This window comes from Capricornis sumatraensis, chromosome 1, assembly GCF_032405125.1.
Source record: "Capricornis sumatraensis isolate serow.1 chromosome 1, serow.2, whole genome shotgun sequence".
In the NCBI taxonomy this organism is placed as follows: domain Eukaryota; kingdom Metazoa; phylum Chordata; class Mammalia; order Artiodactyla; family Bovidae; genus Capricornis; species Capricornis sumatraensis.
Genome location: NC_091069.1, coordinates 239188724 through 239216419, shown reverse-complemented (window position 1 = coordinate 239216419; position 27696 = coordinate 239188724). Strand labels below are relative to the sequence as shown.

General features: G+C 39.4%; 1 protein-coding gene across 2 annotated transcripts in view; it reads left to right on the top strand.

Annotated features, from left to right (window-relative positions):
* PPP2R3A (protein phosphatase 2 regulatory subunit B''alpha) overlaps window positions 1-27696 on the top strand; it is a 181931-nt gene that overhangs the window by 51455 nt on the left and 102780 nt on the right. For both annotated transcript variants that reach the window (XM_068971755.1, XM_068971762.1), the window contains exon 5: window positions 25037-25111. In XM_068971755.1, the coding sequence (XP_068827856.1) occupies window positions 25037-25111 (75 nt within the window). The remainder of the gene's footprint in view (window positions 1-25036; window positions 25112-27696) is intronic.

Sequence of the window (27696 nt, the reverse complement as noted above, 5' to 3'; positions counted from 1 at the left end):
TGGGAGCAGGAGGAGAAGGGGACGACCGAGGATGAGATGGCTGGATGGCATCGCGGACTCGATGGACGTGAGTCTGAGTGAACTTCAGGAGATGGTGATGGACAGGGATACCTGGCGTGCTGCGATTCATGGGGTCGCAAAGAGTCGGACATGACTGAGCGACTGAACTGAACTGAAAGTTGATAAAGCTATAAAGAAAAGTAATTGTAACATAGTATTTTGTTATACTTAAATAATTTATGTTTATTATAAATTTTTGTTTAATTATAGAGGTAAACAGCAAAAGAAATAAAAACATAAGTGATTCAAAAGAAGTAGGGCTAAAGGTCCATGGATTGGGTAGGTTGGCAGAATGGTTCTTTCCATCATAAGTTTTTATATACTCCTTGATTTTATACTATATGAATATATAATTTTTTTTAATTTTTATTATGGAGAATTTTGAGCACCTACAAATGCAGAGTGATCTCTGAACCTCTGTATACCCATCGCTCACCTCCAGTAATGATCAAAACCTAAAGAGATAGAGAATTCAAAAAACAGTAGCATTTTTAGTAAATTGAAATCTTGCTAAGGGGAAAACATTAACAAAATAGACCAACAATTAGCTAATTTCATTAAGAAAAAGGAGAGAGCACTAATACACAAAATAAGAAATGACAAGGAGGAACAGAAATTTTCAAAAATCATAAAAGACTTTTTGCAGACCTCATATTTATTTGGAAATAAAATTGAAAACCTAGCTGGAATGGATAATTTCCTAGGAAACTGATGCTGCTGCTAAGTTGTTTCAGTCGTGTCCGACTCTGTGTGACCCCATAAACAGCAGCCCACCAGGCTCCCCTATCCCTGGGATTCTCCAGGCAAGAACGCTGGAGTGGGTTGCCACTTCCTTCTCCAATGCATGAAAGTGAAAAGTGAAAGTGAAGTCTCTCAGTCATATCCGACTCATAGCAACCCCATGGACTGCAGCCTACCAGGCTCCTCCATCCATGGGATTTTCCAGGCAAAAGTGCTGGAGTGGGGTGCCATTGCCTCCTCTGTCCTAGGAAACTATATCTGACCAAAATTCACCCCATTTTATTTAAAAAGATTAATTAAGTAATTTCCTTGGAAGAAATAGAGATCTTTATTAAGGAACTACCCCACAAAAAGCAACAGGCCCAGGTAGTTTCAGGGGAATTCTATAAAACCCTCAAAGATCAGAGAGTCCTAATGCTCAGTAAATTATTCCAGAGAATTGAAAAGGAAGGAAAATTCCATAGCTCTTCAATGAAATAACTATTAAACTGATACGTAAACCAAGTAAAGACAGTACAAAAAAGAAAACTGCAAATGAACCTAATTCATGATTAATGATAAAAAGTAACAAAATATTACCAAGCAGATACACATAACCTGGTGGGATTTATTCCAGGAAGTCAAAATTGGTTCGAAATTAAGATCTTTATTAATATCACATATTGTATCTAAGAGAAAAATCATGATTGTCTCGACAGATGCTGAAATAACTTTGGACAAAATTTTAACAACCATTCATAAAAATGCTCAAGGGACTTCCCTGGCAGTCCAATAGTTAAGGCTCAATGCTTCCCCTGCAGAGGTCACAACAGGTTCAATACCTGGTTAAGGAACTGTTAATAAGATCCCACATGTCATATGGCACAGCCAAAAAAAAACCTGCTCAAGAAAGTAGGTGTTTGAGATACTTTCTTAACATTGTTACAATGTATATACCTAATGCTAAAGCCAGTGTGTTATTTAATAAGGAAATATTAAAGGCCTTTCTATTAAGATCAGAAACAGGGCAAGGATGCCACTGTCTCCAGTACTGTACAACATTGTACTCGAGTAATTATACACGAGAAAACAATTAGAGGCATAAGAATGGCTGGAGACATTGTTCATTGGCTATAGTAAGTGAAAGTTGCTCTGTTGTGTCCAACTCTTTGCAGACACAGACTATACAGTCCATGGAATTCTCCAGGCCAGGATACTGAAGTGGGTAGCCTTTCCCTTCTCCAGAGGATCTTCCCAACCCAGGGATCGATCCCAGGTCTCCTGCATTGCAGGTGGATTCTTTACCAACTGAGCTGAAGCCCTGCTTCAATACAAAATTAAAAGTTTTTTAAAAAAAGAATGGTTGAAGAAGTATCTATTCATAAATTGCATGACAGTAAACCTGGAAATTCAAGAGAATCAGTGATAAAACTCAAACAATAAAAGAATTCAGTAAAATAGTAGGAAATAAAATTAACATACAAAATCAACAGATCTTCTATTTATTACCAAAATGGAGTAACTGGGACTGGATTTGCCTTGCCATTTGAAACAACAAAAAACATCAGGCAAGAAATACAAAACAGTGGTTTTCAAGATGCCAGACATCTGGCAACAAAAGATAAGAGTGATTCCTGAGAAACAGAAAACAAACAAGGTTAGCCTTATAATTTCCTTGAGAGAGTTTCCAAGCCACAGTGTATTGATGGGGACCCTAAGTGGAGTTCAGCAAACTCCCTAAGTTTAGGAGAGTTGAGAATTTGGAAGAAAAGGTAGCTAGAATTCTCAAGGCAGAGCACCAAAGAGGAAAGAAGTCCACAGAGAGAAAACTCCAGAGATCTTCAAAACTCCTCCATGAGTATCCAGCAGATATATATGAGGATAGTAACCAAAGGTGAAGAAGTGAAGTGAAAGTTGCTCAGTCACTCTTTGCAGTCGAAATTGGGACAATATCTGTGGGTCACACAGAGCCAAGAATAGTATCTGACCCTACCACCCAGACTGGAAAACTTCATAAGACGTAGCACTTTGAGTAGTCATAGGAGTCTTGCCTCAGTTGTTATTTAGTCACTAAGTTGAGTCTGACTATTTTGCAACCCCATGGACTGTAGCCTACCAGATTCCTCTGTTCATGAGACTTCCCAGGCAAGAATACTAGAGTGGGTTGCCATTTCCTTCTCCAGGATATCTTCCCAACCCAGGGATCGTACCTGTGTCTCCGGTATTGGCAGATGGATTCTTTACCCCTGAGTCATCAGGTAATCCCTCTTTCCTCAGTAGTGAAAGTGAAAGTGAACTCACTCAGTCGTGTCTGACTCTTTACGACCGCATGGACCGTAGCCTACCAGGCTTCTCTGTCCATGGGATTTTCCAGACAAGAGTACCAGAGTGGGTTGCATTTCCTTCTCCAGGGGATCTTCCTGACTCAGGGATCAAACCCAGGTCTCCCACATTGCGGGCAGACCTCTGAGCCGCCTGCCTCAGTAGCAGGGGAGAATAATTAGCACCAGAGTAGACAGCGCTGGGTCCTGTCTAACAGATCAGGAAAGCACAATCTAGAAGGATGAAAGGTTTTTCAGTGACTCAATAGCATCCCAGAACATAAAATACGTATTCTATTCAGAAGCTTAGAATAAGAATATAAAAATATCCAACCCTCAAAAAGACAAAATTCAAAATGACTGGGGTCATCAGGCATGCCAGGAAACAGAAGAATACAATTGATGATTAGGAGAAAAACCAATCAATTGAAACTGACTCGGAACTGACACAGATTTTAAAATTAGCTAATAAGTATATTAAAATAAATATCAAAACTGAACACTTTTTTAAAGACCCAAATTGAACTTATAGAGATGAAAACTAAGGTATGTGGAGAGAAAGATATACCAGATTGGGTTGACAGCAGATTAAATATTGCAAATGAAATGAACAGTGAACTTGAAGACATAGAATAGAAACTACCCAAAATGAGACACAGAGACATAAAAAAAGAATTAAAGGAAAATGAAAAGAGCATCAGGGAGCTGTGGGACCTGGCTTCCAGCAGCCTAACATAAATGGAAGAGAGGATGCTGTGAAATATTTGTCAAGTCTTAGCCCAAGGTTCCTGGGACAGAGCTTCTAAAGCCTTGGGATTTCGTGAATGATAAGTATCTGTGTTCTTCATGGTGGGCTCCTGGGACCATACCTGCATTTATACTAATGAGGTGACTCATCATGAGCCCCAGTATAGTTCTAGGATGAGAACCTGCCATGCTAGAAGGGCAACCACATGAATAGAGGTTGAAGCTTTCAGCCAGGTGATAACCTGAGATCAGATTATCAGCCTGATCTCCAAAAAAAGGAGGAAGCATGGAGATTGAATCCAGCCATATGGCCAATGATTCAGTTAGTCATGTCTATATAATGAAACCCAGTTAAAAACTCTGGACACTAAAGCACAATTGAGCTCCCCTAATTAATGATACACAGTGATGTGCTGAAAGGGTGACTTGTCTTGGGGACACAAAAGCTCCATGTTTCAGACTTTTCCAGACCTTGCCCTGTGCATCTCTTACTTGGCTTGTCCTGATTTGTATTCTTTATAATAGAATAGAAATCATAATATAGTACTTTCCTTGGTTCTGTGTATAGTGTTTGCCCAGTTCTGTCATTTGGGAAAGTTGTTGAACCTCAGAGGATAATGGAAACCCCCAAATTTATAACTAGTTAGTTAGAAGTGTGGGTAGCCTGGGAACCCCAGAGTTATGGCTGGTGTCTGAAGTAAGATGAGTCTTGTTTAGGACTGTGTCCTTAACCTCTGAAATCTGCACTAACTCTGGATGGTTAGTGCTGAAATTACATTGCACTGGGACCAAAAATTATTTGAAGAGATAATGGCCCAGAATTTTCTGTACTTGATAGAAACTATAAACCCACAAACCTAAGATGTTCAATAAGCCCAAACTCAAGAAACACAAAATTATACCAGTGAAAGTAAAAGTCACTCAGTCGTGTCCAACTCTTTGCTACCCCATGGACCATGGTCCATGGAATTCTTCAGGCCAGAATACTAGAGTGGGTAGCCTTTCCCTTCTCCAGGGGATCTTCCCAACCCAAGGATCAAACCCAGGCCTCCCGCCATTGCCCAAGATTCTTTACCACCTGAGCCACAAGGGAAGCCCAAGAATACTGGAGTGGGTAACCTATCCGTTCTCCAGCAGATCTTCCCAACCCAGGAATTGAACTGGGATCTCCTGCATTACAGGTGGATTCTTTACCAACTGAGCTGTGGCACATCACAATAATAGAAAGTTTTAAAAGTAGCCAGAGAAAATAGTCACATTTCATAGAGTGGAACAAAGATAAAGATGACAGTGGATTTCATGTTGGAAAAGTCCAAACCAGAAGACAGAGGAGCAACATCTCTAAAGTACTGAAAGAAAAGAACAGTCAACCTTGAATACTATACCCAATGAAAATATCCTTCAAAAATGAAGGTGAACTAAAGATTTTTATTTTTCGACATAAAAAAGCTCAAAGAATTCATCACCAGCAGAAATGCATTACAAGAGATGTGTTTCATTTGTTTGTTTTTTAAAAAAGTTGTTTATGCAAGGAGGAAAATAATACCAGATGGAAATACAAATCTGCACAAAGGAATGAGCTCCAGAAGTAGTAACTACATATATGTGATTTTTTATTATTCACATCTCTTTAGAAGAAAATTAACTCTTTAAATTAAGCTATCAACACTCCATTATGTTATTTCTAACATATGTTTAAGTACAATTTAACAACAGTAGCATAAAGATTAGGTGAAGAGAAATGGAAGTATATTGTTATGGTTCAAATATAATCCATGAGGTTGTTTAACATTTCTTGCAAGTAGATTATACTAAGTTAAAGATGTATGTTGTAACCTCTGATGTACCTCTGAAATATCAAGAGCTATAGCTATAGTTATAGCTAATAAGCCAAAAAAGGAAATAAGAGAATTGTAAAGCACACTAAGTTAACCCAAATGGAGGCAGAAATGGAAGGAAAAAAAGGAACAAAGCCTGGATGGGATAAGAGATTTAAACCTAACCATATCAATAGTCACCTATAAGTGGTGTGCATATCCCTCAAAGGCAAATGTTAGACAAAAATACCAAGACCTAAAATTATATTAGACAAAAAAACCAAGACCCAAAGATTAGACAAAAAACCAAGACCCTGAAAGAATCATAAAGACGCAAACAGGTTAAAAGTAAAAGGAGATGAAAAAATATATATATCATACTAACACTAATCAAAAGAAGGCTCTTGAAGAAATGCAAATCAAAACTATAATGAGGTATAACCTCACACCAGTCAGAATGGCTACTAAAAAGTCTACAGATAACAAATGCTGGAGAAGGTGTGGAGCAAAGGAAACCCTCCTACACTGTGGTGGCAATGTAGATTGGTACAGCCAGTGTGGAATACAGTATAAAGGTTACTCAGAAAACTAAAAATAGAGCTGCCAGCAATCCCACTGTTGGGCACCTATTTGGAAAAGGCAAAAACTCTTAACTTGAAAAGATACATGCACCCCAGTGTTCATAGCAGGACTGTTTACAGTAGCCAATACATGGAAGCAACCTAAATGTCCACTGACAGAGGAATAGATAAAGAAGATGTATATAATGGAATGAAATACGGTCATTTGCATTGATATAGATGAACCTAGAGACTATCATACTAAATGAAGTAGGTTAGATAAAGATAGATATCATATGCTATCACTTGTATGTAGAATCTTAAAAAATGATACAAACGAACTTATTTAGAAACAGACTCACAGACATAGAAAACAAATTTATGGTTACTGAAGGGGAACCAAGGCAGGGGGGGGTATAAATTAGGAGCTTTGGATTAATAGATACACATACTATATATAAAGTAGATACACAACAAGGACCTACAATATAGCACAGGGAACTGTATTCAATATCTTATAATAACCTACAATGCAAAAAGAATCTGAAAAAGTATATATTATATATATATAATATAAGAAACAAGGATATACTGTAAAGCACAGGGAATGATGGCCATTTTCTGGTAATAATCTATAATGGAATATAATCTGCAAAAATTCTGAAATTAACATAACACTAGATCAACTATACTTCAACAAAAAATTAGATGAAAAAAATAGCTGATACAAATTTGTAAAATAAATGTCTATATTCTAAAAGATACAGAGATAAAAGACAGGACCATCCCCATAAGGGAAATACAGTTAATAAACAAATAGTTGTTGTTTAGTTGCTTAGTCTTACTGACTCTTTTGCAACCCTATGATCTGTAGCCTGCCAGGCTCCTCTGTCGATGGCATTTTCCAGGCAAGAATGATGGAGTGGGTTGCCATTTCCTTTTCCAGAGGATCTTCCCAACCCAGGGCTTGAACTTGTGTCTCCTACATTGTAGTTGTCTCCTGTATTGCAGGCGGATTCTTTACCACTAGCCACCAGGGAAGCCCCAGACAGGAAAATGTTAATTCTCACTAGAAATCAAAGATATGTAAATGAAAGTAGTCTGAAGATAACAATTTACACATTCTAAAAGGACTCCCCAAAAAGCTGAATGTTAATATCCAATGATGGTGAAATAGCCCAGAAATTGACTCATACATTCATTTACAGCCATATTGTTCCCACCCTTTAGCCAGAAATGTTATGGCTAAGAACTCAAGAAAGAAATAATTTGGCAAAAGCAGAAAAGTCCCTCCACATTCCTCTGATTTCTGAATGTTGGAGCTCCCAGGGCTGAGCCCTTTGACACCTCTTTTCCATGTACACACTGTTTGGAGGATCTCACCTATACACCCAGACCTGTCTCCTCATGGATCTCCAAGAAGAAAGCAGACCTCAGTAGAGATTTCCCAGGGGGTAGGGAGTGGAGGATTTTGAAGACACTTCAAGGGCTCTGAACTAAGTCAAAAAGGGCTATAAAGACAGGGGGGCAGAAGGAACCCTAAAGCAAGTTTCATCAAAATATTAATTTCTTACATTGTTAATAACCAAATGTCCCAGGCTTTATCTGCTGGGGAGTAAGGATGAGGTCCTCAGGAATTCCCTTACTGCAGTACCCCTCAGCTCTCCTGCAGGCCCCCAGAGTTCATGTGCCTTGACACCCACCTCCAAAGTCTGGGAATTATTTTTGCGAGGTAACCCATTCTCCAGAAAGAATGAAGGGGTGGAGCCAAAGCAAAAACAATACTCAGTTGTGGATGTGACTGGTGATAGAAGCAAGGTCCAATGCTGTAAAGAGCAATATTACATAGGAACCTGGAATGTCAGGTCCGTGAATTAAGGCAAATTGAAAGTGGTCAAACGAGATGGCAAGAGTGAACGTCGACATTCTAGGAATCAGCGAACTAAAATGGACTGGAATGGGTAATCCAAGTTATGCCCCAACCAGTAATGCTGAAGAAGCTGAAAATGAACGGTTCTATGAAGACCTACAAGACCTTTTAGAACTAACACCCAAAAAAGATGTCCTTTTCATTATAGGGGACTGGAATGCAAAAGTAGGAAGTCAAGAAACACCTGGAGTAACAGGCAAATTGGGCCTTGGTATATGGAACGAAGCAGGGCAAAGACTAATAGAGTTTTGCCAAGAAGATGCAGTGGTCATAGCAAACACCCTCTTCCAACAACACAAGAGAAGACTCTACACATGGACATCACCAGATGGTCAACACCAAAATCAGATTGATTATATTCTTTGCAGCCAAAGATGGAGAAGCTCTATACAGTCAAAAAAAACACAAGACTAGGAGCTAACTGTGGCTCAGATCATGAACTCCTTATTGCCAAATTCACAGACTTAAATTTAAGAAAGTAGGGGAAACCACCAGAGTATTCAGGTATGACCTAAATCAAATCCCTTATGATTATCCAGTGGAAGTGAGAAATAGATTTAAGGGCCTAGATCTGATAGATAGAGTGCCTGATGAACTATAGTCGGAGGTTCGTGACTGTACAGGAGACAGGGATCAAGACCATCCCCATGGAAAAGAAATGCAAAAAAGCAAAATGGCTGTCTGGGGAGGCCTTACAAATAGCTGTGAAAAGAAGAGAAGCAAAAAGCAAAGGAGAAAAGGAAAGATATAAGCATCTGAATGCAGAGTTCCAAAGAATAGCAAAAAGAGATAAGAAAGCCTTCCTCAGTAATCAAAGCAAAGAAATAGAGGAAAACAACAGAATGGGAAAGACTAGAGGTCTCTTCAAGAAAATTAGAGATACCAAGGGAACATTTTCATGCAAAGATGGGCTCGATAAAGGACAGAAATGGTATGGACCTAACAGAAGCAGAAGATATTAAGAAGAGGTGGCAAGAATACACGGAAGAACTGTACAAAAAAGATCTTCAAGACCAAGATAATCATGATGGTGTGATCACTCACCTAGAGCCAGACATCTTGGAATGTGAAGTCAAGTGGGCCTTAGAAAGCATCACTACGAACAAAGCTAGTGGAGGTGATGGAATTCCAGTTCAGCTATTTCAAATCCTGAAAGATGATGCTGTGAAAGTGCTGCACTCAATATGCCAGCAAGTTTGGAAAATTCAGCAGTGGCCACAGGACTGGAAAAGGTCAGTTTTCATTCCAATCCCAAAGAAAGGCAATGCCAAAGAATGCTCAAACTACCGCACAATTGCACTCATCTCACACGCTAGTAAAGTAATGCTCAAAATTCTCCAAACCAGGCTCCAGGAATACGTGAACTGTGAACTTTCAGACGTTCAAGCTGGCTTTAAAAAAGGCAGAGGAGCCAGAGATCAAATTGCCAACATCCGCTGGATCATGGAAAAAGCAAGAGAGTTCCAGAAAAACATCTATTTCTGCTTTATTGACTCTGCCAAAGCCTTTGACTGTGTGGATCACAATAAATTGTGTAAAATTCTGAAAGAGATGGGAATACCAGAGCACCTAACCTGCCTCTTGAGAAACCTATATGCAGGTCAGGAAGCAACAGTTAGAACTGGACATGGAACAACAGACTGGTTCCAAATAGGAAAAGGAGTACGTCAAGGCTGTTTATTGTCACCCTGCTTATTTAACTTCTAAGCAGAGTACATCATGAGAAACGCTGAGCTGGAAGAAGCACAAGCTGGAATCGATTGCCAGGAGAAATATCAATAACCTCAGATATGCAGATGATACCACCCTTATGGCAGAAAGTGAAGAGGAACTAAAAAGCCTCTTGATGAAAGTGAAAGAGGAGAGCGAAAAAGTAGGCTTAAAGCTCAACATTAAGAAAACAAATATCATGGCATCTGGTGCCATCACTTTATGGGAAATAGATGCAGAAACAGTGGAAATACTGTCAAGATTTTATTTTGGGGGGCTCCAAAATCACTGCAGATGGTGACTGCAGCCATGAAATTAAAAGACACTTACTCCTTGGAAGAAAAGTTGTAACCTACCTAGATAGCATATTGAAAAGCAGAGACATTACTTTGCCAATAAGGGTCCATCTAGTCAAGGCTATGGTTTTTCCAGTGGTCATGTATGGATGTGAGAGTTGGACTGTGAAGAAAGCTGAGCGCCGAAGAATTGATGCTTTGAACTGTCGTGTTGGAGAAGACTCTTGAGAGTCCCTTGGACTGCAAGGAGATCCAGTCCATCCATTCTGGAGGAGATCAGCCCTGGGATTTCTTTGGAAGAACTGATGCTGAAGCTGAAACTCCAATACTTTGGCCACCTCATGCGAAGAGTTGACTCATTGGAAAAGTCTCTGATGCTGGGAGGGATTGGGGGCAGGAGGAGAAGGGGATGACAGAGGATGAGATGGGTTGATGGCATTACGGACTTGATGGACGTGAGTCTGAGTGAACTCTGGGATTTGGTGATGGACAGGGAGGCCTGGTGTGCTGCAATTCATGGGGTTGCAAAGAGTCGGACACGACTGAGCAACTGATCTGAACCCATTCATATTTTGACTTCTTCACTGAAATCCATGTAAGCAAGCAAAATTTGCCTCCCCAAAATATCTAGATGTAATTATTTCAAGCTGAAAACAATCAAAGCCCAAAAGACTCAGAAAAAACTTTGACCATCTCCCTAGCTGCCTAAAAAAATTGAGATAGAGGACCTCTTCCTGGAACAGAGTGATCAGAGCAATCAGCAGAAATTTCTGCAAAGAGTATGTGCAAAGTATGGTGAGCAAAACTGAGCCATAGCCTTGACTAGAGATCACAGTCCACTCTGTGTCCTCCTGTCCTGTTGTTTGCCCAGCAAACCTTTGTTTATCAAACGTTACTTTTCCATCTTCACGTGAATTGCTTTCCTCCCCTTTGAAGTCTCAAACGACCACCTCCAATATCCACTAGTGTTTCTAGCTGAAGATGGTATTTAAAGTAAGAGCTTTGGCCATGTTGCCTAGTTACTCACTTTTCCTGGGTCTCTCCCATGTGTACACATTATTAAACTTCTGTTTAATTTTTTGCCTGTTAAAAGAAAACTCTTATAAATAAATGGGAGGCTTTCCATGTTCATGGATTGAAAGACTTACTGTTTATAAATGCCCATACTGTCCAGAGCAATCTATAGATCAATGTAACCTCTATCAAAATCCCAGCGGTTCCTTTCTGCCATTCCCTGGCAGGTACCATTTCTGTTCTCTGCTTCTATGAGTTTGACTATTTTAGATACCCTATATAAGTGGAATCATGGAGATGTTGTTCAATGAGTATAAAGTTTCAGTTATGCAAGACAAGTAAGTTCTAGAGATCTGTTGTACAACATAGTGCCTCCTATCACTAACAATACTGTATTCTGCACTTGAATTTTTGTCAGAAGGTAGATTTCATGTGAAGTATTATCAGAAAACAAACAAAAAAAAGAAAAGCACAAGGAAAGTGCTAGAGATAATGGATATATCTGTTACCTTGATTGCAGTGGTGGTTTCCTAAGGTATATGCATTTATCCAGACTCAGATAATTGTATATATGTATAGTTTTTGTATATCAATTATACCTCAATAAAGTTGTTTTTAAATACCAGTAGTATTTTTACAGAAGTGGAAAAAACAGTTCTAAAATTCATATGGAAGTTCAAAGGACTTGGAATAGCCAAAACAATCCTGTAAAAGGAGAATAAAGCTGAAGTCTCACCCTTTATGACTTCAAAACATATTACAAAGACACAGCAGTCAAACAAGATGGTACTGGCATAAACACAGACATGTAGACCAATGGAACAGAATAGAGAACGCAGAAGTAAATTCTTGCTTATATGGTCAAATGATCTTCAGTGTTGCCAAGAGTAACAGTGAGGAAAAGATTAATCTCCAACAAATGATGTTAGGAAAACTGAATAGTCATATGCAAAGGAAAGAAGTTAGACCAATTATCATAGCATGTACAAAAATGAAAATGGATTAAAGACCTAAACATAAAACCTCAAACTATATACCTCTTAGAAGAAAACATAGGGAGAAACTTTATGATACTAGTTTTGACAATGATTTTTATGGATATGATACCAAAAGCACAGATAACAAAAGCAAAAGACAAAATGGGATTATATCAAATTTTAAACTGTCACAGCAAAGAAATAGCACAGTGAAAGGCAACCTACAGAATGGAAGACATATTTGCAAACATATCTGGATAGGCTACTATCCAGATTATATAAAAAACTCCTGTGACTCAGTAACAACAAACAAGTAAACAAGTAACCTGAATTTGAAACAAGCAAAGGACTTGGATAAACATTTCTCCAAAGAAGATAAAATGTCAAATAAGCATATGAAAAGATGTTCAACATCATTAAGCAGGGGAACACAAATTAAAACCACAATGAGATACCACCTCACACCATTAAGATGGCTACTGTTGTTTTTTTTTTTTTTTAAGTGTTGGTAAGGATGTGGAGAAACTGGAATACTGTTAAGAATATAAAATAGTATAGCCACTATGGAAAATAAAACAGAAGTTCCATATGATCATCAATACTACTCCTGGGTATACATCCAAAAGAACTGAAAACAGAATCTCAGAGCTTTGTACATCAATGTTGATGGCAACATTATTCACTGTAGCCAAGAGGTAGAAGTGATGTAAATGTCCATCAGTGGATGAATGGATAAGAAAATGTGGTATATATATATACAACAGAATATTGTTTATCTTTTTAAAAAAGGGAATTCTGTCACATGAAGCAGTAGATTAATCTTGAGAACGTTATGCTAAGGGAAATCAGCTAGTCAAAAAAAGATGTATACTGCATGACTCCACTTAAGAGGAGTCTAAAGTGGTCAAATGCATACAAATAGAAGAATAGTGGTTTCCAGGGGCTGGAGGGAGGATGAAGTAAGAGTTCATTGAGTGATGAGTGTAGAGTTTCAGTCATGCAGGACTGAGTTGGATGGGAAGTGGGGAGAATCTGGGGATATCCTAGATTGTGCAAGTGATTGACAATATTGTACTCTGTTAACTACAGTATTTGCACCCCAAATTATCTGGATATAATTGTTTCAAGCTGAAAACAATTGAAGCCCAAGTGATTGACAATATTGTACTGTAAGTGATTGTGCAAGTGACTGAAGTATTGTACTCTACACTTGTAAATTGTTGGGAGGATGAATCTTATGTTTTATTTGCCACAAAAAAGAAAAGAAAAAGCTGGGTCACTATATTAATGTCAAAGTAATTTTTAGAGAAAATAATATTGCTAAGGAATGGTAAAGGGGTCAGTTTATAAGGATAATATAACAATTCTAAATGTTTATACACCTAATAACAGAACTTCAGAATGCATGAAGCAAAATCCAATAGAACTGCAAGGATAAATCCACAATTATAGTTGTAGATTTCCATGTGCTGCTCTTAATAATGAATAGTACAAGTAGAGAGAAAATCAGTAAGGATACATAGAACACTTAAACAAGACTATCAACCAAGCTGACCTAATTGACATTTACATTACACTTCAGAATACACATTCATTTAATTTTTTCCTGTGAAATCTTTATACATTTTATTGTCTTTCCCTACATGTTATTTTTCTACTTTATCCACTCAGTTCAGTTCAGTCACTCAGTCATGTCCGATTCTTTGTGACCCCATGAATTGCAGCACGCCAGGCCTCCCTGTCCATCACCAACTCCCACAGTCCACTCAAACCCACGTCCATTGAGTCGGTGATGCCATCCAGCCATCTCATCCTCTGTCATCCCCTTCTCCTGCCCCCAATCCCTCCCAGCATCAGAGTTTTTCCAATGAGTTAACTCTTCGCATGAGATGGCCAAAGTACTGGAGCTTCAGCTTTAGCGTCATTCCTTCCAAAGAAATCCCAGGGTTGATCTCCTTCAGAATGGACTGGTTGGATCTCCTTGCAGTCCAAGGGACTCTCAAGAGTCTTCTCCAACACCATAGTTCAAAAGCATCAATTCTTCGGTGCTCAGCTTTCTTCACAGTCCAACTCTCACATCCATACATGACTTCTGGAAAAACCATAGCCTTGACTAGACGGACCTTAGTTGGCAAAGTAATGTCTCTGCTTTTGAATATGCTCTCTAGGTTGGTCATAACTTTCCTTCCAAGGAGTAAGTGTCTTTTAATTTCCTGGCTAAAAGGCATTAGGAATCTGAGTAAGAAGGTATGGGTTCAAGCATACCCTTGTCATATAGAATATACATACCTTTAACACGTACACAGAATATTTCCCAAAATAGACTATATTCTGACCATAGAATAAATCTCAACAAATTCTAAATATTCAGTTCACTAAATATGTTCTCTGACCATAATGGAATGAAATTAGAAACAATAACAGATCTGTGAAAAATTCCTAAATGTTTGATAAATAGCAACTTTTAAATAACCTATGGGTCAGAGAAGAAGAAATCAAAAGGAAAATTAGGAAGTATTTTGAAATGAATGAAAATACAGCATGTCGAAATTTATGGGATGCTGCTAAAGCTGTATTTAATAAGTGAGTTTAGCAAGGTTACAGATACATGATCAATATATGAAACTCAACTTCCTATATACTAGCAACAAATAATTGAAAATAAAATCTTTTAAATACCATTTATAATTATTCACAAAATATTAAATACTTGGAAGGAAAGTTATGACCAACCTAGATAGCATATTAAAAAGCAGAAACATTACTTTGCCAACAAAGGTCCATCTAGTCAAGTCTATGGTTTTTCCAGTGGTCATGTATGGATGTGAGAGTTGGACTGTGAAGAAAGCTGAGCGCCGAAGAATTGATGCTTTTGAACTGTGGTGTTGGAGAAGACTCTTGAGAGTCCCTTAGACTGCAAGGAGATCCAACCAGTCCATCCTAAAGGAGATCAGTCCTGAGTGTTCATTGAAAGGACTGATGCTGAGGCTGAAGCTCCAGTACTTTGGCCACCTCATGCGAAGAGTTGATTCACTGGAAAAGACCCTGATGCTGGGAGGGATTGGGGGCAGGAGGAGAAGGGGACGACAGAGGATGAGATGGCTGGATGGCATCACCGACTCGATGGACATGAGTTTGGGTAAACTCTGGGAGTTGGTGATGGACAGGGAGGCCTGGCGTGCTGTGATTCATGGGGTCGGAAAGAGTTGGACATGACTGAGCGACTGAGCTGAACTGAACTGAAACCTGTAGAAAAGAAGCCCAAAGTAGAATATAAACAATAACAAATGAACTCTATTACAAATGGGTAACACAACTACATGAAGGAAGATAAAGGAAGATAAGGAAAGACCTAAATAACCTTGGAAAATAATATTTTCACTGGATACTCTAAAACTAAAGACCAAAGATACTATATACAAATACTGTAGTCTAGTTAGTAAATTACTTTCTCAATGGGGTAATGGTTGGCAATTCTGCTAAAAGTTACAAAGGAAAGAGGGAACCTTGCATTATTGAATTAAAATTAGCTATCTGTATGATTACATAGTTTTTAATACACATAGATATAGAAAAATACAAGTATATGTGTATGTATGAACTGATATACATACATGTATTCCTAGTTGTGTCTACTAAGAGGATTCGGTAGCAATGACACCTTGGTAGTAACGAGTACTCCTAGCCCCCAGATTTGCTTCCAAATACCATTCTCCAGGAAAAGAAATCAGGGCTGCTTGGAGAAAAGGTTGATTCTCAGGTGCGAGCATAGCAAATATAAAATGAGCCTGCACTATTTTGTGATACCAGAAGAATGGGGTATGTCAAGAGGACAAAGGAGCCAACCTAACAGCTCCCAGAGACCAAAGCTAGCTCAATTTGAGCAGCAGAATAATATTAGTATTTTATGATGCTATTGATAAACTGATATAATCCAACACAATTATAGTATTGGATTATAACCCATAGAATGAAATAAATACCCATGAGTCTATACTGACATAAATTGAACAAATAAATACAAGGGAAAGGACAGATCTTCCTTACAGAACAATTTCAGTTAACAAATGTAGAGGGGATGAGAGGAAAAGCAAAGTAAACATCACTATATAAATTTGGTAAACAAGACTATAAAAATGCCACAGTCAGTTTCTATCAATGGCTGCTAATCTTTATGGGCAAAAATTTGCAGAGAAACAGGATATTGACAGAGTCTCCAAGTATCTCCTCCATGATATTTATCAACTTTATTAAAGGAATGTAATAAATTTATGGTGGCAGACCCCAGATACCACTTTAACCAAGTATATTCAAAAATCAATACAAGTTGTAAGACCTATCAACACCACATACTCCTTATATGACTGAAAAGGACACATCACTTCCGTGGTAAACTCACTAAAAGTGTGTAACTTTAATCATAAGAAAATACCAGACATGCCACATTGAGAGACATTCTACAGAAAAACTGACCAGAACTCATTAAAGTGTCAGAATCATGAAACATAATGAAAGACTGAAGACCTGCCATGGATTGGGATAGCAATGAGACACAAGAACTAAATGCAGTTAGGATCCTGAAATAGAAAAAAAAGACTTTAGGGGGAAACCTGATAAATTTTGAATAAGATCTGTAGTTTAGTATTCAGTTCACTTCAGTTGCTCAGTCGTTACCGACTCTTTGTGACCCCATGAATCGCAGCACGCCAGGCCTCCCTGTCCATCGCCATCTCCCGGAGTTCACTCAGACTCATGTCCATCGAGTTGGTGATGCCATCCAGCCATCTCATCCTCTGTCGTCCCCTTCTCCTCCTGCCCCCAATCCCTCCCACCATCAGAGTCTTTTCCGATGAGTCAACTCTTCGCATGAGGTACCCAAAGTACTGGAGTTTCAGCTTTAGCATCATTCCTTCCAAAGAAATTCCAGGGCTGATCTCCTTCAGAATGGAGATCATTCTGATCTCCTTGCAGTCCAAGGGACTCTCAAGAGTCTTCTCCAACACCACAGTTCAAACCCATCAATTCTTCGGCGCTCAGCCTTCTTCACAGTCCAACTCTCACATCCATACATGACCACAGGAAAAACCATACCCTTGACAAGACAGACCTTAGTCAGCAAAGTCATGTCTCTGCTTTTGAATATACTATCTAGGTTGGTCATAACTTTTCTTCCAAGGAGTAAGCGTCTTTTTAATTTCATGGCTGCAGTCACCATCTGCAGTGATTTTGGAGCCCAAAAAAATAAAGTCTGACACTGTTTCCCCATTTATTTCCCATGAACTGATGGGACTGGATGCCATGATCTTCGTTTTCTGAATGTTGAGCTTTAAGCCTACTTTTTCGCTCTCCTCTTTCACTTTCATCAAGAGGATTTTTAGCTTCTCTTCACTTTCTGCCATAAGGGTGGTGTCATCTGCATATCTGAGGTTATTGAGATTTCTCCCGGCAATCTTGATTCCAGCTTGTTCTTCCAGTCCAGCATTTCTCATGATGTACTCTGCATAGAAGTTAAATAAGCAGGGTGACAATAAACAGCCTTGACGTACTCCTTTTCCTATTTGGAACCAGTCTGTTGTTCCATGTCCAGTTCTAACTGTTGCTTCCTGACCTGCATACAGATTTCTCAAGAGGCAGGTTAGGTGCTCTGGTATTCCCATCTCTTTCAGAATTTTACACAATTTATTGTGATCCACACAGTCAAAGGCTTTGGCAGAGTCAATAAAGCAGAAATAGATGTTTTTCCGGAACTCTCTTGCTTTTTCCATGATCCAGCGGATGTTGGCAATTTGATCTCTGGTTCCTCTGCCTTTTCTAAAACCAGCTTGAACATCAGGAAGTTCATGGTTCACGTATTGCTGGAGCCTGGCTTGGAGAATTTTGAGCATTACTTTACTAGCATGTGAGATGAGTGCAATTGTGCAGTAGTTTGAGCATTCTTTGGCATTGCCTTTCTTTGGGATTGGAATGAAAACTGACCTTTCCAGTCCTGTGGCCACTGCTGAGTTTTCCAAACTTGCTGGCATATTGAGTGCAGCACTTTCACAGCATCATCTTTCAGGATTTGAAATAGCTGAACTGGAATTCCATCACCTCCACTAGCTTTGTTCGTAGTGATGCTTTCTAAGGCCCACTTGACTTCACATTCCAAGATGTCTGGCTCTAGATTAGTGATCACATCATCATGATTATCTTGGTCTTGAAGATCTTTTTTGTACAGTTTTTCTGTGTATTCTTGCCACCTCTTCTTAATATCTTCTGCTTCTGTTAGGTCCCTACCATTTCTGTCCTTTATCGAGCCCATCTTTGCATGAAATGTTCCCTTGGTATCTCTGATTTTCTTGAAGAGATCTCTAGTCTTTCCCATTCTGTTGTTTTCCTCTATTTCTTTGCATTGATCGCTGAAGAAGGCTTTCTTATCTCTTCTTGCTATTCTTTGAAACTCTGCATTCAGATGCTTATATCTTTCCTTTTCTCCTTTGCTTTTCGCCTCTCTTCTCTTCACAGCTATTTGTAAGGCCTCCCCAGACAGCCATTTTGCTTTTTTGCATTTATTTTCCATGGGGATGGCCTTGATCCCTGTCTCCTGTACAATGTCACGAACCTCATTCCATAGTTCATCAGGCACTCTTATCTATGAGATCGAGTCCCTTAAATCTATTTCTAACTTCCACTGGATAATCATAAGGAATTTGATTGAGGTCATACCTGAATGGTCTAGCGGTTTTCCCAGTTTTCTTCAATTTGAGTCTGAATTTGGTAATGAGTTCATGATCTGAGCTGCAGTCAGCTCCTGGTCTTGTTTTTGTTGACTGTATAGAGCTTCTCCATCTTTGGCTGCAAAGAATATAATCAATCTGATTTTGGTGTTGACCATCTGGTGATGTCCATGTGTAGAGTCTTCTCTTGTGTTGTTGGAAGAGGGTGTTTGCTATGACCACTGCATCTTCTTGGCAAAACTTTATTAGTCTTTGCCCTGCTTCATTCCGCATTCCAAGGCCAAATTTGCCTGTTACCCCAGGTGTTTCTTGACTTCCTACTTTTGCATTCCAGTCCCCTATAATGAAAAGGACATCTTTTTTGGGTGTTAGTTCTAAAAGGTCTTGTAGGTCTTCATAAAACTGTTCAACTTCAGCTTCTTCAGCATTACTGGTTGGGGCATAGACTTGGATAACTGTGATATTGAATGGTTTGCCTTGGAAATGAACAGAGATCATTCTGTCATTTTTGAGATTGCATCCAAGTACTGCATTTCAGACTCTTTTGTTGACCATGATGGCTACTCCATTTCTTCTGAGGGATTCCTGCCCACTGTAGTAGATATAATGGTCATCTGAGTTAAATTCACCCATTCCAGTCCATTTTGGTTCACTGATTCCTAGAATGTCGACGTTCACCCTTGCCATCTCTTGTTTGACCACTTCCAATTTGCCTTGATTCATGGACCTGACATTCCAGGTTCCTATGCAATATTGCTCTTTACAGCATCGGATCTTGCTTCTATCACCAGTCCCATCCACAACTGGGTATTGTTTTTGCTTTGGCTCCATCCCTTCATTCTTTCTGGAGTTATTTCTCCACTGATCTCCAGTAGCATATTGGGCACCTAATGACTTGGGGAGTTCCTCTTTCGGTACCCTATCATTTTGCCTTTTCATACTATTCATGGGGTTCTCAAGGCAAGAATACTGAAGTGGTTTGCCATTCCCTTCTCCAGTGGACCACATTCTGTCAGACCTCCCCACCATGACCCACCCGTCTTGGGTTGCCCCGCAGGCATGGCTTGGTTTCATTGAGTTAGATAAGGCTGTGGTCCTAGTGTGATTAGATTGACTAGGTTTCTGTGAGTATGGTTTCAGTGTGTCTGCCCTCTGATGCCCTCTTGCAACACCTACCATCTTACTTGGGTTTCTCTTACCTTGGGCGTGGGGTATCTCTTCACGGCTGCTCCGGCAAAGCACAGCTGCTGCTCCTTACCTTGGACGAGGGGTATCTCCTCACCACCACCCTTCCTGACTTTCAACGTGGGATAGCTCCTCTAGGCCCTCCTGTGCCTGCTCAACCACTGCTCCTCAGGTTGTTCCTCCCGGCCGCTGGCCCTGGCCTCAGGCGTGGGTGGCTCCTCAGGGTCACCGCCCCTGACCTCGGTCATGGGGTGTCTCCTTCGGGCCGCCACTGACCTCGGACGCGGGGTAACTCCTCTCGGCCACCGCCCCTGACCTCAGATGAGGCGTGGCTCCTCCTGGCCGTTCCTGCGCCGTCGCAGCCTGGCACTCTGGGCCACTGTCCCTGACTTCGGACGTGGGGTAGCTCTTGGCCAAGCTTAGTGCGCCGGCCCGCCACTGCCACCTGTGCTTAGTGCGCTGGCCCGCCGCCTGCGCTTAGTGTTTAGTATTAGGTTGGTACAAAAGTAACTGTGGTTTTGGACTGTGAATTTTAAATCTTTATAACTGGGCTCAAACACATCTTTATCAATCAAAATAGGAACCATTACAATCAACATACTTTTGCCATTAAAAAATGTTTATTGCTGTAGCATAAAAATTGTGCTTCAGGATTCAGTGAACTCTTGGAAAGTATTTTCTGCCTCCCGCTGGTTGTGGAAACATTTTCCTTGCAAAAAGTTGTCAAGATGCTTGAAGAAGTGGTAGTTAGTAGGCAAGAGGTCAGGTGAATAGGGCAAATGAGGCAAAACTTTGTAGCCCAATTCGTTAAACTTTTGAAGCATTGGATCTGCGACATGTGGTCAAGCATTGTCATGGAGAAGAATTGGGCCCTTTCTGTTGACCAATACTAGCTGCTGGCATTGGAGTTTTTGGTGCATCTCATCAATCTGCTGAACATACTTCTCAGATGTAATGGTTTGCTGGGATTCAGAAGGCTATAGTGAATCATATGGGCAGCAGACCACAAGACGGTGACCATGCCCTTTTTTTTTTTTGGTGCAAGTTTGGTTTTGGGAAGTGCTTTGGAGCTTCTTCTTGGTCCAACCACTGAGCTGGTTATCACTGGTTGTTGTATCAAGTCCACCTTTCATCACACATCACAATTTGATCAAGAAATGTTTCACTGTTTTTGCATAGAATAGGAGAAGACGACACCTCAATGATTTTTTTTTCAGTCAGCTCATGAGGCAGTCATTTATCAAACTTTTTCACCCTTCCATTTTGCTTCAAATGCTTAACGACCATAGAAAGATCAATGTGGAGTTCTTCAGCAACTTCCCATGTAATTGTAAGAGGATCAGCTTCAATGATTGCTCTCAGTTGGTCATTATCAACTTCTGATGGCTGGCTACAATGCTCTTCATCTTCAAGGCTCTCATCTCCTTTGAAAAACTTCTTGAACTGCCACTGCACTGTATGTTCATTAGCAGTTCCTGGGCCAAATGTGTTGTTGACACTGGTAGTTGTCTCCACTGCTTTACAACCTATTTTGAACTGGAATAAAAAAATCACTGAAATATGCTTGTCTAACATCATTTCTGGAGTCTAAAATAAATAATAAGTCATTAATCATAAAGCAAGAAATGTGCATTAAAATGATACATAACCACTTTTATTTGAAAATGTATTCCATTATCAAACAACAAAGTTCAACAGAGTAAAACCACAATTTTGTACCAACCCAGTATTACATCAATGTTCATTTCTTAGTTTTGATAATTGTACTGTGGTTTGTTCAGTTCAGTTCAGTTGCTCAGTCATGTCCAACTCCATGCAACCCCATGAACCACAGCACGCCAGGCCTCCCTGTCCATCGCCAACTCCCAGAGTCCACCCAAACCCATGTCCATTGAGTCAGTGATGTCATCCAACCATCTCATCCTCTGTCGTCCCCTTCTCCTCCTGCCCTCAATCTTCCCCAGCATCAGGGTCGTTTCCAATGAGTCAGCTCTTCGCATGAGGTGGCCAAAGTATTGGAGTTTCAGCCTCAGCATCAATCCTTCCAATGAATACCCAGGACTGATCTCCTTTAGGATGGACTGGTTGGATCTCCTTGCAGTCCGAGGGACTCTCAAGAGTCTCCAACACCACAGTTGAAGCATCAATTCTTCGGCACTCAGCTTTCTTTATAGTCCAACTCTCACATCCATACATTACCACTGGAAAAACCATAGCCTTGACTAGATAGACCTTTGTTGGCAAAGTAATGTCTCTGCTTTTTAATATGCTGTCTAGGTTGGTTATAAGTTTCCTTCCAAAGAGTAAGCATCTTTTAATTTCATGGCTGCAGTCACCATCTGCAGTGATTTTGGAGCCCAGAAAAATAAGTCAGCCACTGTTTCCTCATCTATTTCCCATGAAGTGATGGGACCGGATGCCATGATCTTAGTTTGCTGAATGTTGAGCTTCAAGCCAACTTTTTCACTCTCCTCTTTCACCTTCATCAGGAGGCTTTTTAGTTCTTCACTTTCTGCCATAAGGGTGGTGTCATCTGCATATCTGAGGTTATTGATATTTCTCCTGGCAATCTTGATTCCAGCTTGTGCTTCTTCCATACCAGTGTTTCTCATGATGTACTCTGCATAGAAGTTAAATAAGCAGGGTGACAATATACAGCCTTGACATACTCCTTTGCCTATTTGGAACCAGTCTGTTATTCCATGTCCAGTTCTAACTGTTGCTTCCTGACCTGCATACAGATTTCTCAAGAAGCAGGTCAGTTAAGTTGTTACCATTATGAGAAGCTAGGAGAAGAACATAGGGAATCTCTCTGTAATATTTTTGTAATTTTCTATAAGACTAAAATTATTTCCAAATAAAAATTTAAGGTTCATTGGTTTTAGACTGTACTGGTAAGTATGAATAGCTAACTGCTCTGAGGAAACAAAAGAGATGTAACTGATGTCTTTCCATTCATGACTAGCCAATTAATAGATTATTTCTCTGGCAGCATTATTGTTGCCTCCAGTTATTAAATTAACAGTAATTATCTCCATTAGATTCTCTAGACTCATTGAAAATGTTTTAAAAACCAAATTAGGAAAAAAAAAAACTCATTTCACATGCTAGCAAGGTAATAATGCTCAAAATCTTCCAAACTAGGCTTCAGTAGTATGTGAACTGAGAACTTCCAGGATTTAAAACAAGCTGGATTTAGAAATGGCAGAGGAACCAGAGATCAAATTGCTAACATCCGTTGGGTCATAGGAAAAGCTAGAGAATTTCAGAAAAACATCTACTTCTGCTTCATTGACTACACTAATGCCTTTGACTGTGTGGACAACAAATAGTGGAAAAGTCTTAAAGAGATGGGAATACCAAACTACCTTACCTGCCTCCTGAGAAACCTGTATGCAGGTCAAGAAGCAACAGAACTGGACATGGAAAAACAGACTGCTTCAAAAGGGGAAAGGAGTATGTCAAGGCTGTATATTGTCACCCTGCTTGTTTACCTTATATGCAGAGCATATCACACAAAATGCCAGACTGGATGAAGCACAAGCTGTAACCAAGATTGCCAGGTGAAATAATCTCAGATACACAGATGATACTACTTTTATGGCATAAAGTGAAGAGGAACTAAAGAGCCTCTTGATGAAGGTGAAACAGGAGAGTGAAAAAGTTGACTTATAACTCAACATTCAGAAAACAAAGATCATGGCATCTGATCCCATCACTTCAAGGTAAATAGATGGAGAAACAATGGGAAACAGTGACAGAGTTTATTTTCTTAGCCTCCAAAATCATTGCAGGTGGTGACTGTCCATGAAATTCAGAGACACTTGCTCCTTGGCAGAAAAGCTATGACAAACCTAAACAGCATATTAAAAAGCAGAGACTTTACTTTGTCAACAAAGGTCTGTATAGTCAAAGCTATGGTTTTTCCAGTACTCATGTATGGATGTGAGAGTTGGACCATAAAGAAGGCTGAGCACTGAAGAATTGATGCTTTTGAACTGTGGTGTTGGAAAGACTCTTGAGAGTCCCTTAGACTGCAAGGAGATCAAACCAGTCAGTCCTAAAGGAAGTCAGTCCTGAATATTATTGGAAGGACTGATGCTGAAGCTGAAGCTCCAATACTTTGGCCACCTGATGCAAAGAAGTGACTCATTAGAAAAGACTCTGATGCTGGGAAGAATTGAGGGCAGGAGAAGAAGGGGACAACAGAAGATGAGATGGTTGGATGGCATCACTGACTCAATGGACATGAGTTTGAGCAAGCTCCAGGAGTTGGTAATGGACAGGAAGGCTGGCGTGCTGTAGTCCATGGGGTCGCAAAGAGTCAGATGTGACTGAGCAACTGAACAACAAAGAAAAAAACAAGTATTTCAAGGTTTTAATGTTCAAATAGTCTTCTATGAGAACAGGATATCAGATTTAAAATAAATAAAATCCTAAATTGGAAAACAGATTTATCAACACAGTGATTTTGATGAACATTAGCGGACTCACATACCTTAACATAAAGTTATTTGGCTAACATTTAGTTATTTGGCTAAAGTTATGATTATTTTTTCCAGTAATTTCCCATGCTGTAGGTTAAGAAAGAATCATTCTATTTGGCTTCTGTCTATCCTCCTTTCTGTGTAAATTTCACTTGGCAGTCCCTAACAAGATCTATGGGATGAATTTCACTGACATGTGTTAGAATTACAGCATGTACTTGTAAGACACTTGCTTTACAAATCCCCAGATATAGCCAGATTAACATTTTAACTTCCTTGAAGTATACTGTACATATCAAAGTCACACAAAAGTGTGCTTGTGAAATATTTGAGTTTAATAAAATACTAGTTAAATTTTAAGTGTATTGTTCAGTATTGTGAAACAGCAAGTTTTCTCAACTGGCAAGTATTGTACAAGAGTTAAAAAAAATTCAGTATGTATCTTAGGGGTGTTTTTGCTGTTTATTAATTTAGTTATGATTTTGTTCTTTTTCAGGATGTGGTAGATACACATCCTGGCCTCACGTTCCTGAAAGATGCTCCAGAATTCCACTCCCGGTACATCACCACGGTAGGCTGAGTCCTTTTTTGTCTTAATAAAACTCTTTAAGTTTCCTTTTTGTCACTGCCTAGTATCTAGGCTTTTAGATCTTTATGTAAAATGCACCATAATGATTATTTTAAATGGGAGGAAATAAAATTGAGTTAATTATTTATATCTAGTTCATGTGTTCTATGTGCCTAGTGCTTAAGAAGTCTCTTGTATACAAAATCTAAGTGATATACTCATTCTTTCTGGTCTCCATTAATATTGATACCCAGCGGATCTTTAGTGTTTGCAAATAATACAAGAATTTTTCAACAGCCTTTTCCCAAAAAAAAGTTGTTATCTAGAGTACCTCAAAATTAGAACTGAGATGATAATGAGAAATAAGAGTATATATAATCAGAAAATAAATCATGTAAGAATTTAAAGTAACATAATCACAGTCTCCTGTTTTGCAAGGTGTTCTCATCCCCTGTTTCCCATGCACAGCCTCATTTGATCAGTCACAGGCAGGGCATGCATTATGGGTGAGCGCTCACAGGCCTGCAGCTCACACTGCAGCCACACCAGGCGTTCTCTGCCCTAGCTTCCAGATTATCTTTGCAAGAATTCCACAGATGAACCTCAGGGCACACCTCGCATTCACAGCCATACCTGGCTGATATGATCCCCACCCCTGGTTCAGATCTCCCAGTAAATAGGGCAGTCTCTTCTGAGGAAGACCCTCTCCTTCTTGGGGCACTTTTTGTTGGCTATGGGTTGGGTTCTGTTGAGTTACAGAATACTACCATTCTTCTTTCTCCTGTAGGAACTTCATTATTTCCTTTTACATTGATTCTCTTCTGACATAAAACTTTATAAGACTTCATTTGAACCATAAGATGTCACTGTCATCTAAGACTGTCTTAGAAGTTGTTTTTGCCTGTTAACCACAACCCGACACTAAGCTACCTCTTCCACAGTCACCCTGGCCCAGCTGGTCGTCCTTGTTTCTCACGTGAATTCCCTCTAATTGATCTCCCTGCTTATACCTTCATTGCCCTACAGCCTAGTCTCCACAGAGTTATTCTTTGAAAATGTAAGTCAGATCATGTCACTCCTCTGCTCAAACCCTCCAGTGTTTCCCCATCTCATTCAGAGTGAAAGCCAAAGTTCTTGCCATTATTCTCCAAAACCCCTCACCCACCCACCCACATCCTCACAATGCCTACTCTCTGTTACTTAAGCAACAGGTGTTCTCGCTGTTTCTGGAACAAGCCAAACCCACTTCTGCCTCAGGTGCTTTGTTCTTACTCTCTCCTCTGCCTGGAATGCTCTTCCTACAGATTGCTGCGTGACCCACTCCCTCACTTCATCCAGATGTGTGCTCAGACATTCCCTTCTTAATGAGACCTTCCCTGATCACCCTCTGCCTTCTTCACCTGTCTTCTCTCTCTGTCCCCTCCCCCTACTCTTCTTTAGTTTTGCTTCATTTTCCTTCTTAGTGCCTATAACATCCGATATTTAAATTTTTTGTTTATTGTCCATGTCCTTCTCGATAACATAAACTCCATGAGAGGAGGGTCTTTGTCTGTATTTAGATCCTGGTATATCTCTAATACCTGAAATAGGGCCTGGCACATAATAGATATACAGTAGGTATTTATTGAGTGAGTAAGTGAAGTTATAGAATAGTGTAGAATTAAGAATTCTACATGTAACCATGGTTTCAATCCCAATGAGAATTACTGGATTCTGATTGTTGACTGTTCTGTAAACTCAGGGCATATTAAAATTGAGTTGGCCAAAACGTTTGTTCAGGCTTTTCTGTAAGATGTAACAGAAAAACCTGAACAAACTTTTTGGTCGCTCAATAATGTATTAGAAGAATCTCAAGAGATTGAAAAGATTTTGATAATCTATTCCAACCTTCTGCCAATTCAGAAAATGCTCTCTATAGGAATCGTTTGAATTTGTTCTTAGAGAAGATGTTAAAGAACAGAATTATGAAAGCACAAATTTTCCTTTGTACTCTTTCTAGTTTGGTATTTACTAAAGTATGATCCCCAGACCTATGATAGACTGGGGTCATCTAGTGACCCCTGGTAGTTTTATGATTTCAGAATGAAAAGCCATGATACAATTTTGTTTGTGTATGATTCACATTTTCTGAGAAATACTAGTATGTCAATCATTGACCGAAAAGAACTACATAGGTCAATTAACAGAATTCAGTTAATTTTCTGCTGACATATCCATGGCATTTGCATATTATTGTTTACTTTTTTTAATTTATACTTTATTGCTAGTATTATGCTACTTTAAAATTCCCAGTTCACAAAAATGAATCCAGTATAACTTGTTCACTTTGCTGCACAGAAGAAACTGACACGACATTGTAAACAATAAAAATGTTTTAAAGATGAATCCATTACTCAGAAGTTGTCATAAAAGTGTAAACTACTTATGATTAAATAGTGATAATGGGGCAGCTCGAAACAGCATCATAACATAAATAGTAAAATTAGGTCCAACTGAGAATACAAAATGTGAATCTGTATATACTGAGATAAGTGTAACTGCTTGTTTGTGATAATCTCATACTATCATTGAAAACACAGAGGTGCCAA